This window comes from Phytophthora infestans, genomic scaffold (assembly GCF_000142945.1).
Source record: "Phytophthora infestans T30-4 supercont1.10 genomic scaffold, whole genome shotgun sequence".
In the NCBI taxonomy this organism is placed as follows: domain Eukaryota; phylum Oomycota; class Peronosporomycetes; order Peronosporales; family Peronosporaceae; genus Phytophthora; species Phytophthora infestans.
This window is the reverse complement of record NW_003303749.1, coordinates 482,836-495,840: the sequence shown is the minus strand read 5'-3', so window position 1 is coordinate 495,840 and position 13,005 is coordinate 482,836. Positions and strand designations below refer to the sequence as shown.

Sequence of the window (13,005 nt, the reverse complement as noted above, 5' to 3'; positions counted from 1 at the left end):
GAATAAGCATGAAACGAAAAGAGAGAGCGCACAATAACTACTAAGCAGCATGAACCACGGGTGAGGAGAGTGCCACGAAGCCAAGAAGAACATGGAGGCCAATCAGTGGTACGGGATAACCGAAGCGTACGAATCCACGATATCGTACATCGCCGCATGGTACTACGAAAAACATCGTCTTTTAAATACAGGAAACAACGTCGTTCGGGGGTGACCGAAGCCTCGAGGTACAAGGTCAGCTTGAAAGCACACGACACCACAAAGTACTTGAAGCTGCGGTCACCTCATATCCAACAAACAATTCCACCCCGCCGCGTAGCGGCGGCTAGCGGATAGTTTTAAGCATCAACTACAGTAACGTTGTCCGTCCGTCACGCAAAACGCTCAGATTTTTCGGGCTTTCATTGGCCAAAAAATATATCTGCTGCCGAGCGCAGCGAGGCGGCCCAAGACGGCACCTGGTGCAACCTTGCTGGCCTGAAGGGCCCGCTTCATCCCCAACTTACCAGCTAACCATGCAAGTGGTGCAGCGAGCCTGTGGCAAGCGGATCGGAGGCGCAACACAGTAATTAGCATACATGCGCCCCCGCCGCAAAGCGGCGGCATACGGCTAGTCATACAGCAATTTCGGCCTCGAGAATTCTCCCATAAAAAATAAAGTCATTTTTATCCTACCGCGGGCGTGCTAGGACAAAAGACGTTATGTATGCCACATAATCACTGATTTTTGTCCTACCTCCTACATTAGAGCAAATTTCACTGGGGTAAACGGCACGGTCTCGACACTTCAAGTCCGCTCCAACAAGTGGATCTACTTAGCGATCTGGTTGCCAATCAGTGATTGGATCGTACGCAGGAATTGACAGTAGTTTCGACGAATGGTATTATCGTAGTACTAATAAATACTGATTAAAACTGAACTACTATAGCTGTTAGTAGCTGTGCGAGCGATGACAACTAATAATACTACAGTAGCTATTACATTAGCTCCTGAGCGGCTAGTAATAGAGACTTTTTGCAAGTCACTCCACCCGCACATTATCCCCACAAAGCCAAAAACAGTCGAGAGACGGTCCGGTGGGGCCAGTAGTGAGGATTGGAGTCCACAAAAATCGCGATTGTGGAGACAGCTTTCTCCATCAAACACGTGTGGTTCACACAACCAATTCCACTCGTGGCCACGAGTGCAGCACTTTCAGATCTTCGTTAAGGACCATGGCTGGAGCGCCGCGCCGCAAGAACTTCACAGACGATGAAGACATGGCTCTGCTGCGCCAAATCCACGCGGGCCGCCCATTCCTCCGGCAGCGAGGTGGCATCATGGCAGCGTGGGAGGCCCTTTCCACTAAGCTTGTTGCACGAGAATTTTTTACGCAACAAGCTGAGTGGCAAGACGGCCAGCGGGCGCTTCGACAAGCTAGTCGAGGCCCACCGTGCTGCAGCGGAGGAGTCGGCGAAGGCGTCGGGCGTGGACGAGGACGAGTCGGAAAAGGTCATCCTGCTGGACGACCTGGTGGCAAAGCTCGACGACCATGCAGCCAAGACGGCCGCCGCGAAGGAGACCGAGCTCCGAAAGCGCGAGCGCGAGGAGGAGACGTCGCTTGTCGCGCGTCGACTTGCCATGGAGTCGCTTAAAGAGAGCGGAGACGACAGCACGCCCGTCAAGAAGCGCAAGGAGACGGAGTTGAAGGATCTCCTGATCACGCTCAAGGAGAAGGAGCTGGCGGAGAGACAAGAGGTGCGGGAGCTGGAAGCTGAACGCCGCCGACGAGAACGAGAAGAAGACCGCGATGAAGCAGCTTGATCCCGCCGAGAGGCAAACGAGCAAATGTTCCGCCTTGTCAGCGTGAAAGGTGATGCTGTGCTTGCAGTTGTTAAAGCAAATAAAGGTGATTGAAAGGGATACACAAATGACGTTTATTTAGCGAGGTTTGACGTTCACTTAGCTAGGTATGCATCTAGCGAGGGTGGAGCCAAGCCGAAGAAGGCGCTAATTTGATTGCCTCCATTATAGCAGCAGTGACAGTTTGTGAGCAACATGCTCACAAGCACATACTTACCAGTGGGACTCAGTCGCAGACGGAGAGACTTGTTAAAGTCGATGAATGCCCACAATGATTTCATGCTACCAAACTTCCATTCAACAGCTTCTCGGACAGAGCTCATGAGCTTGTTGAAGAGCTGCTCGGCATCCGTCGGCGCCGTTTCTCGAAAATCTGACACTAGAAACTTGCGTATTTTATAAGCCGGATTCCCGTAGAGAGCGTACCCATCTAATATGGTGGCTCGCTCCTCCATATACTCGATAAATTTGCTCTCACGCAGCAGCGTGCTGTCATGCCGCCGACCCTCGATCGGCCCCCAGAAATGCAGGGTTAGTCCATCGGGGGCGACCACTGCTTGGTAGTTGAGGCAATGAGTGCGCTTGTGGCCCGAGTACACCTGCTTCTGAAGGTTTGCTCCGCGCCCACGGCGAGACGAGGGCCGGCAAATGCGGTTCTTGGTGCCGTCTATGAACGCAAAAACGTTCTTCATAGGCGACCCGGTGCGGTGCACAGCATCTGCAAATGCACGGATGCGCTCGGCCACGACTGCTTCATGGCAGTAGATAGTATCCTCGTATCTATCATACAAGTACATTACTGTAAAAGAGTTAGTCAACCAATTTCACTGCCCATGCGTCCTTGCTCATCACGTACCGACGTGCATGGAAATACGGCACAGGGCGCTTGTGGAGCGCCCAAATCTGTGAATCATGTCGTAATGGCGCTTGGGGTAGGTCAAGCGATGGAGCAAGATGCACACTGCCTCAGTGGCGTCCGCCTTATCGCGCGAGCCCGTGTCACGAACTCCGGAAGAGCGAAGAGCTCCGTTAGGCGGATGACGCCGGCGACATCAAAACGAAACTGCTGCCTACAGTCCTCGCCCGATAGAGTTGTGACGCAAAACCTGACTTCTGGGATGATCGGACGCTCAGGCTGTTCGAAGCTGAGTAACAGAGCTGCCTCCGTAGCCGTAACTGCGCCGCCGAGGAGTTCGTGGAGCAGGAGGAGCAGCTCCATGCTGGATGAAAAGTGATTGGTAGTGGAGATCTTGAACAGATTTGGGAGGGTTTTGGTCTAAGATATTGAAATCTGCGAAAGCTCGTAATGTGGATGCTGCACATTATCTTTGCCCAGTGTTTTGTGCGGGCAAAGTAGCGACAAAGACTATTGCGAAAAGTCTCTAATAGCTTATTCCTATCTAATTACTAGCTGCCTTTGGACAGCGCATTTGAGGATTGGACAGCATAATCTTCGCCATCTAACTTTTCTTTGTCGTGAGAGTTTTCGACGATAACACTGAAGTTCGCCCGTGAAATTGGTCACACGCTGGAACGGTTTGTCTCACAAGACCGCTTTAGAGGCTTGTACTGCAACCACCAGTCGTTTCGGCTGCCCTAACGAGGGGTCATTTTGTCTTTTATTTGGAATCCGAGACGTCGTAGGCAAGCATTTAGAGATTGTCTGCATTTTGATTCCTTTTCTTCCTTGGCCCGGAGTATTTAGATAGTCGTCGTCTAAATTTTTAGGTGGTCGACAGCATCAATAGTCCAGTAGTATAGTACTACTACAATAATAGTGCTTATCCTCGTCTCGCTAATATTACTCGAGTATTAGCGGACGCGCCCTATTAGAGTCCGGACTATATTTAATAGTGCCGCCCGAAAGTGACAGAGAGGCCTTTAAACGGGTAAGGACTTTATTCCTTGCTGAAATGATTCGTGTACCAGGTTAATATCGTCTAACGCATCATCTAACTCTGAAAGATTTAACAGATCGACGTCTTCGTTCATATGCGGTTCCTTCGACCACTTTTCACGAAATTTTGCGCCTTACACATCGTGCTTGGATATAAACCACGACGAGGGGTCTCTCGAGAAGCCTGCTATTTCAACGCTCCGCATGATTATTGCCTCATCCGTGTCTCGCCACGCGCGGAGGCCCCAATCGCAAACGGTGTCAGCACTTGGCATACGTGGGTTACCAAAGCGAGTGTATTCGACTCGGTCTGACTCTTTCCAAGCGTTAATTTCCGTGTACAGTAGGTCCTTGAAACGGCATCTTTAATCCACTTGATCACCTCTTGCTTACTAACTGACTGCCTTTGATGAGGCATTATTGGAAATGACGGGAAAGTGTTTCTCTCTGTAGAATGGATGGTCAGCAAGTTTGTAATAGCAGATTTGGTAGTTTTTATAAGGTCTCTATTCAGTATTTAATAGTGCAGGCATGTAGCACCCCACAGGACACTATTCGGTAGGGGGCTTTTATTCGGGCGCATCCGTTAGTTTAGTGGAGCGGTAATACTGGTCTCATTTACATACCGGTACTGTAAAGTAGTCTGGCAAAAAAAACACTCTTCTATCAATCCCAGTGTTTGACACCCGTCACAATAGTAAAAGTACTGATGATATTGACTGTGCTGAGAATGGAGTAATTGTATTCAGCTCATGTTCACGTACGCACGCTGTCGTTGCTACATGTGCTCGCACGTACGAGGGTTATAATCAGTGAGGCGGCACCCCCCCCCCCCCCCACACACACACACAGAAGAGCAATTAAGAGGTAGAGCCGCCAGCAACTTCTCCTCGGTTGTTTTACTTGCACACTTACCAACCCTAAGAACATGTTCAATGAGCACCTTCGCGTTTACTTTACTACAGTACTGTACATTTGAGTCGTTGCAGCGCGGGCTTTTCAGCCGTTCGGATGAGCCGACGAAGTAGTCGCTGGGCAAAGTGCTTTTCAAATGAGCACTTGGGTGTGCAGTACTGTACGCGTTTACTGCGTTTACTGCTCCCCCACACAGTTAACAGTGACAAGCACGACTCCGTTATGGTTGTGTCATATTGAGTGGCTAGTCGCATCCAACTATCTCCGCGCCCCATCGTCAGAGATGGCTTGATCGAAAATCTAATTCACCAGAGTACCAGGATCTGGCAAGGGTGATCACAATCTGGCAAACGCTATTTGGATAGCACCCAGGTTTGACAATTTCCCCTTCATATTGACTTGCCTTCGGAGTGTAAAAATAGATCCGACGAGTCAGCATCACACCTGCTGACTAAGTAGCAGTAGTGTCCGGTACAAGTACCTCGATGCCACTCGAGCTTCCAGTACAGCAAGTTCAGTAATCATACTAATGGACCACGAAAGTTTAGTACTTCGTTGAAAGCTAAACAAATTTCATTGAGACACCTTAGAATGCTGGATTACGCGGTTACTTGGAATCGGGGCAGCCGGCACCCGGTGTCCGAGTCTGAATATCCTGCACCAATGCATCCGACAACTTTTGTCCTTCCATCAACGCTTTCATGTGCAGAATGGGTTTCACGCCGACATCTGTGACAGTCTTGCCCTGGATAAGCTCACTGTACTTTTGCGGGTAGAAGTTCGCCAGCGGATCGGAGCCATTGGCGTTCGCTGACACGCCCTCAACCACACGGAACAGAGCGTCGATGTCGTTCATCTTCATAAATGGACACGTAGCGCAGCCACCAGCAGTCGAGCATCCCTCACCGCCAGCAACGCCAGGCACCAACTCGTCCCCTTCTGTAGCAATAGCATCCGCCGACACAGGGAAGATAATCTCCACCGCGGGCTTGACACCTCCTTGCTGTGTGTTTAGTGTCTCCTGCACGCCACGCACGATAGCCGTAATCATGCCCGCCTCCGTGCCCAGCACGAAGCTCAATTTCTCTCCCGTCTGGTTCTTAACAGCCTCGGCCGTCTTCGCTTTAATAAAGTTCAGGATATTGGATGTCGAGCCAACAACACCGCGGCCCTCGTTCTGGGCCTCCATCGCGAGTGTAAACATCTCGCCAGGCACTTCAAAGTGTGCCGTGTGGTAAGCATGGCTGTACTCGTCACGGACGCGCTGCGTCACCTTGTCACCAAACATGTGGTGCACAACGCAGTTCCCCTCCTTGAAGTAGTCGAAGCGCGTGAGCAGCTCAGCAATTGTCTTGCGGTTGTGCTGAGGGTGGATTTGACGAATCTTCTCGTCCGGGAGCTGCGCAATGTGCTCAAACATCTGCTGCAGGTTCTCGCCCATGTACGTGTCCGGTCCGTACCAGACGTTGATATCCGGCACTTGTGCGAAAGCCTGTAGCACAGTCTGCACTACGTTCGAGGACGTGCAGGTGATCGTGGGCACAAGATCGTGAGCGAAGGCCTTGCTACGCAGTGACGTGTTAATGTACACAATGTGCAGACTGTTTGGCGTCTTGGCAGCCTTCTGCAGGTACGCGAGGTATGCCTGCTTCTCAGCCGACTCGGCCAGACTGCAGCCAATCTTCTGCTCGGCCAGGCGATACACTGGGATGTGCTCGAAGTCGTTCGAGTCCAAATTTGCGCGCACACTCTCCGACATGAAGTCGACTCCCAACACGGCCACCGACTGGATTCCCTTCTTGGCCATCTTAGCCGCAGCTTCGCCCATAGCCAGAGAGTCGGCGATGAACGTGTGAGGCCACGACAGCGACGACAGAATGCCCTGTAGCTCCGGGTCCATGTAGAAATGCGCAACGATACCCATCTTCTTCTCGTGTAGCAGAGCATCCAGTTCCTTCACCACCTCCATGTCAGGTTGGAGGTAGTTGGCCTGCGCCTCGGCGAATGAGCCTTGGGCCGAGACGCCATCAGCGGACACCTATAAAGGACCATCACTCATGTTAGTATGTTGTACAGTAGTTGCTAGGAAAGTAATGCGAAAACGCACCAAGATGGAAGGGAACGGACGGTCCCAGGAAGCGGCGAGTGACACCGGCGCAGCGGCTGTGGAGTGTGCGCGCATGGTACGTGTGGCGGGGGAGCGCAGACGACGGGATAGCTGCAGGGCGGCGCGCATGTTACTAGGTGTAGGAAGAGAACAGAGTGATGGTCTGTGGGCGCTTGAGGAAATGCGGAAGTGAGGTCGCGGTCAACGCTGGCGCAGGCAAAGGGGAGAGAGCTGCTGACGTTTGTTGACGACAAGCCAACCGCAGCCCTTGACAATTCACGGTGAAAATCCCACTGGATCGCCACCAAAATGGGTACACCATACAAACACGAAATGTAAGCACTTGATCGCGTTACCCAACGAAATCAAATTCCAACCCACTTTTGAGAAACAGATGGTCATACCATCCCGCAAAGTGTTACCGATGGTACGGTAGCTTACCGTATTACCGGTTCAGATTTTCCAGGTCTTAGATCATAAATTGCAGTCCCGGTACTGGTATCGATTTTGTACAAACGTTATGTGCTTTCAGTTTATTACCCCTTGCAGCTTAAAATTACTTTCCATTGTAAATAACGTTGTGAATTGCAGCTCTCGCAAGCCTGCTTCGCACTGCGAAGCTCGCAGCCGCAGTATGTACTTTGTTTGCACAACTTCGAGATGGTACATACAACCTGACAGCCGCGCGACGTTAAGCGCAAGAAGCTGACATCAGAACATTAATTCGCAAGTTTAAATCTTATCAGTCTCACAACCAGTAAATGACCCAGTGCAGTGGCTTCATCCACAGTCGACAACACGATCAACAGAGACTTCATTCTCCAGCAGCAGCATTAGAAGGTAATATATGTGTCTACAAAACGCACGCAGTTTTTGTCTTCACTTTCAGAAAACACGGCCCTACTGTATTCGCGAGCCTGAATAATGTTGGCCAGATAAAGGCGGTATTCCGCGGTTTAGGTTGGTTCTTTGGTATCAATACCGGTAAAGGAAAGATAATACAGTAATACATGACGGGAAGAAATTATAAAACACTCGAATAGTAGCCTCTTTCCTGACTGTGACGGGGTCACACAGCACCTTGCGCTAGAGGAAGTTATCTTCCGAGAGTTTACAAACTCTCAGTGAACGGCAGTTCACAGGTCCCCTCGTTATTTAAAGAGAGCGAAGTGACCTAAATAAGGTAGATTGTAAATTGAGTATATTTATAGGTAGATTAAGTTTGGGTTTTATACAAACGAAAAGTTACCTATAGAAATGCAATGTCGTTTGACCAATGGTTGACTTTGAACGACCTTGGTACCTTGTACCAAATATCCCGGAGTATGACGTGTCATACACCTGAAGTGTGAAGTGTCACACTTCATGTAACCAGGGTACACTTAGGGCTACGTACCCCGTTACATCCTCCCCCACTTAGGTTCGGTTTACCGACCAATCAGAATGAAGAGGTGCTCGTCACAAACTCTCATTCTCAAAGTCGAAAATTATCGACTTGGCCGCGCGAGCGCGGCCAAGTCGATGGTTTTCGAGCAGCAACCTGTGCGCTCTTCGTCTAGGTCTCCAATTCAACCGTTACCATGCCTCGTGGCACTGCAAAGAGCGGTGCTAAGACAGGCTCCAAGGCTGCTGCCGGTAAGGCGCAAGCCAAGAGCACTAAGCCTCACGGCAAAGGCTCGGCACTCAAGGAGGCTACTCAGGTGGCCTCCGAGGCGATCGGTTCCTCGGGTGACGCGGCTGTGGGCAAGCGAGCAAGCAAGCGCCGCAGTCCGTCGCCCTCGGCCTCAGACAATCGTCCGAACCCTCGGTTCGTGGAACGTGAGCTCAACTCTGGCAGTGAGGACGATGCCGAGTCCGAGAGCACGCACGATGCTCCTGTGGGCTCTGTGGGAGGGCACAGCCCAGTGCCCAGTGAGCACAAGGATGACAGCGTGCAGTCGCTCGCTAGTGATCAAGGTGATAACAGTCCCAGAACGTATGTGCGCTCTGAGAGTCCGGCCGTCAAGGCTAAGGGCACTCCCAAAGCCGGTGGCGATGAGGAAGAGCGAATCCCTCGCAAACGTCTCTCGCTTGGCCGAGGGTCTTGCGCGTGCTAAGGCCTCTAAAGCCGAAAGCCCGACAAGCCCTCAAAGAAGCGTACAGCCTCTAAGTCTCCACGCCGCGAGGAGAAGGAGGTTTAGTGGTAAAATATCTCGTTGCCAACGAGATGCCCCGGGTTCGATTCCCGGACGGCGCATTCTCTTATACCACCCTCCTCTTTTATCTCTTTTACTGTGTCGGACGCATCTTTCGGCGTATCCAGTGCGTGGTAGACATCAAGTTCAACGCGCTATGCTACCGCTCGTTAGCTAACCATGCAAATTGCTCGTCGTGCGTGGAAGGTCGGTTTTGGAAGCTGTCGTTGGTATCGAGGACAGCTGGGGACGCGTCGATGGCTGTAGGGATCGGAGGTCAGCTGTTGATAGACAGGATGGAGTGTGCGATGCGCAGTGTCGTTGGTGATGTTGGTGGTGCGTGCTGCAGGGTTGTGTGGTTTGTGGGGTGTTTGTTGGTCCGTGCAAGCGCCGTTGGTTTAGTGGTAAAATATCTCGTTGCCAACGAGATGCCCCGGGTTCGATTCCCGGACGGCGCATTCTCTTATGCCACCCTCCTCTTTTATCTCTTTTACTGTGTCGGACGCATCTTTCGGCGTATCCAGTGCGTGGTAGACATCAAGCTCAACCCGCTATGCTACCGCTCGTTAGCAAACCATGCAATTCGCTCGCCGTGCTTGGAAGGTCGGTTTTGGAAGCTGTCGTTGGTATCGAGGACAACTGCGGACGCGTCAATGGCTGTAGGGATCGGAGGTCAGCTGTTGATAGACAGGATGGAGTGTGCGATGCGCAGTGTCGTTGGTGATGTTGGTGGTGCGTGTTGCAGGGTTGTGTGGTTTGTGGGGTGTTTGTTGGTCCGTGTAAGCGCCGTTGGTTTAGTGGTAAAATATCTCGTTGCCAACGAGATGCCCCGGGTTCGATTCCCGGACGGCGCATTCTCTTATGCCACCCTCCTCTTTTATCTCTTTTACTGTGTCGGACGCATCTTTCGGCGTATCCAGTGCGTGGTAGACATCAAGTTCAACCCGCTATGCTACCGCTCGTTAGCAAACCATGCAATTCGCTCGCCGTGCTTGGAAGGTCGGTTTTGGAAGCTGTCGTTGGTATCGAGGACAACTGCGGACGCGTCAATGGCTGTAGAGATTGGAGGTCAGCTGTTGATAGACAGGATGGAGTGTGCGATGCGCAGTATCGTTGGTGATGTTGGTGGTGCGTGTTGCAGGGTTGTGTGGTTTGTGGGGTGTTTGTTGGTCCGTGCAAGCGCCGTTGGTTTAGTGGTAAAATATCTCGTTGCCAACGAGATGCCCGGGTTCGATTCCCGGACGGCGCATTCTCTTATGCCACCCTCCTCTTTTATCTCTTTTACTGTGTCGGACGCATCTTTCGGCGTATCCAGTGCGTGGTAGACATCAAGTTCAACCCGCTATGCTACCGCTCGTTAGCAAACCATGCAATTCGCTCGCCGTGCGTGAAAGGTCGGTTTTGGGAGCTGTCGTTGGTATCGAGGACAACTGCGGACGCGTCAATGGCTGTAGAGATTGGAGGTCAGCTGTTGATAGACAGGATGGAGTGTGCGATGCGCAGTATCGTTGGTGATGTTGGTGGTGTCTGTTGCAAGAGATTGTGTTGTTTGTGGGGTGTTTGTTGGTCCCGTGTAAGCGCCGTTTGGTTTAGTGGTAAAATATCTCGTTGCCCAACGAGATGCCCCGGGTTCGATTCCCGGACGGCGCATTCTCTTATGCCACCCTCCTCTTTTTATCTCTTTTACTGTGTCGGACGCATCTTTCGGCGTATCCAGTGCGTGGTAGACATCAAGTTCAACCCGCTATGCTACCGCTCGTTAGCAAACCATGCTATTCGCTCGTCGTGCGTGAAAGGTCGGTTTTGGAAGCTGTCGTTGGTATCGAGGACAACTGCGGACGCGTCAATGGCTGTAGAGATTGGAGGTCAGCTGTTGATAGACAGGATGGAGTGTGCGATGCGCAGTATCGTTGGTGATGTTGGTGGTGCGTGTTGCAGGGTTGTGTGGTTTGTGGGGTGTTTGTTGGTCCGTGTAAGCGCCGTTGGTTTAGTGGTAAAATATCTCGTTGCCAACGAGATGCCCCGGGTTCGATTCCCGGACGGCGCATTCTCTTATGCCACCCTCCTCTTTTATCTCTTTTACTGTGTCGGACGCATCTTTCGGCGTATCCAGTGCGTGGTAGACATCAAGTTCAACCCGCTATGCTACCGCTCGTTAGCAAACCATGCAATTCGCTCGCCGTGCGTGAAAGGTCGGTTTTGGAAGCTGTCGTTGGTATCGAGGACAACTGCGGACGCGTCAATGGCTGTAGAGATTGGAGGTCAGCTGTTGATAGACAGGATGGAGTGTGCGATGCGCAGTATCGTTGGTGATGTTGGTGGTGCGTGTTGCAGGGTTGTGTGGTTTGTGGGGTGTTTGTTGGTCCGTGCAAGCGCCGTTGGTTTAGTGGTAATATATCTCGTTGCCAACGAGATGCCCCGGGTTTGATTCCCGGACGGCGCATTCTCTTATGCCACCCTCCTCTTTTATCTCTTTTACTGTGTCGGACGCATCTTTCGGCGTATCCAGTGCGTGGTAGACATCAAGTTCAACGCGCTATGCTACCGCTCGTTAGCTAACCATGCAAATTGCTCGTCGTGCGTGAAAGGTCGGTTTTGAGAGCTGTCGTTGGTATCGAGGACAACTGCGGACGCGTCAATGGCTGTAGGGATCGGAGGTCAGCTGTTGATAGACAGGATGGAGTGTGCGATACGCAGTGTCGTTGGTGATGTTGGTGGTGCGTGTTGCAGGGTTGTGTGGTTTGTGGGGTGTTTGTTGGTCCGTGTAAGCGCCGTTGGTTTAGTGGTAAAATATCTCGTTGCCAACGAGATGCCCCGGGTTCGATTCCCGGACGGCGCATTCTCTTATGCCACCCTCCTCTTTTATCTCTTTTACTGTGTCGGACGCATCTCCGGGCGTATCGAGTGGCGTGAGTGAGACATCGAGTTTCAACGCGTCATATGGTCTACGCGTCGTGTTTGAGTCTAAAACCATGCAATTGGTGCTGCGTGTGCTGGCGTGGGAGAGTTGCGTTTTTGGGGAGTCTGTGCTGTGCTATATGCGAGGAACAAATCTGGCGGAGCGGCTTGACGATGGTCGTTGAGAGATGCGGAGTTTCGAGTCGTATGGATGAGAACAGAGATGGGAGTGTGTGATGTGCAGTGTGCGTTTGGCGATTGTTGGTGGTGCGTGTTGCAGGCAGGGGTGGTGTGGTGGGTGGGGTGTTTGTTGGTCCGTGCAAGCGCCGTTGGTTTAGTGGTAAAATATCTCGTTGCCAACGAGATGCCCGGGTTCGATTCCCGGACGGCGCATTCTCTTATGCCACCCTCCTCTTTTATCTCTTTTACTGTGTCGGACGCATCTTTCGGCGTATCCAGTGCGTGGTAGACATCAAGTTCAACCCGCTATGCTACCGCTCGTTAGCAAACCATGCAATTCGCTCGCCGTGCTTGGAAGGTCGGTTTTGGAAGCTGTCGTTGGTATCGAGGACAACTGCGGACGCGTCAATGGCTGTAGAGATTGGAGGTCAGCTGTTGATAGACAGGATGGAGTGTGCGATGCGCAGTATCGTTGGTGATGTTGGTGGTGCGTGTTGCAGGGTTGTGTGGTTTGTGGGGTGTTTGTTGGTCCGTGTAAGCGCCGTTTGTTTAGTGGTAAAATATCTCGTTGCCAACGAGATGCCCCGGGTTCGATTCCCGGACGGCGCATTCTCTTATGCCACCCTCCTCTTTTATCTCTTTTACTGTGTCGGACGCATCTTTCGGCGTATCCAGTGCGTGGGAGACATCAAGTTCAACCCGCTATGCTACCGCTCGTTAGCAAACCATGCTATTCGCTCGCCGTGCGTGAAAGGGTCGGTTTTGGGAGCTGTCGTTGGTATCGAGGACAACTGCGGACGCGTCAATGGCTGTAGGAGATTGGAGGTCAGCTGTTGATAGACAGGATGGAGTGTGCGATGCGCAGTATCGTTGGTGATGTTGGTTGGTGCGTGTTTGCAGGGTATCGTGGTTTGTAGGGGGGTTTGTTGGGTCTCGTGGTAATCTCGATTGCTTAAGTGGTAAAATATCTTCGTTGGCCAACGAAGATTGC

The 13,005-nt window shown here is 51.8% G+C and overlaps 2 protein-coding genes, 1 non-coding gene and 1 pseudogene across 4 annotated transcripts; 3 read left to right on the top strand and 1 right to left on the bottom strand.

The window, feature by feature from the left end:
* Positions 1–1,252: 1,252 nt before the first annotated feature.
* PITG_06785 (uncharacterized protein) lies at positions 1,253–1,804 on the top strand (the record flags this gene model as incomplete). The annotated part of the gene is made up of 1 exon (XM_002904729.1): positions 1,253–1,804. The coding sequence occupies one exon, from the start codon at positions 1,253–1,255 to the stop codon at positions 1,802–1,804; it is 552 nt and encodes a 183-aa protein (XP_002904775.1).
* Positions 1,805–5,210: 3,406 nt separating this feature from the next.
* Positions 5,211–6,940, bottom strand: PITG_06783 (quinolinate synthetase A protein, putative; the record flags this gene model as incomplete). The annotated part of the gene is made up of 2 exons (XM_002904728.1): positions 5,211–6,693; positions 6,763–6,940. The coding sequence occupies 2 exons, from the start codon at positions 6,889–6,891 to the stop codon at positions 5,263–5,265; spliced, it is 1,560 nt and encodes a 519-aa protein (XP_002904774.1).
* Positions 6,941–8,927: 1,987 nt separating this feature from the next.
* PITG_26640 lies at positions 8,928–8,998 on the top strand (annotated as a pseudogene). Its single transcript has one exon. The product of its transcript is annotated as a tRNA-OTHER (tRNA).
* Positions 8,999–11,308: 2,310 nt separating this feature from the next.
* Positions 11,309–11,379, top strand: PITG_26634. Its single transcript has one exon. It is a non-coding gene; the product is annotated as a tRNA-Gly (tRNA).
* The last annotated feature ends 1,626 nt before the right edge of the window (positions 11,380–13,005 follow it).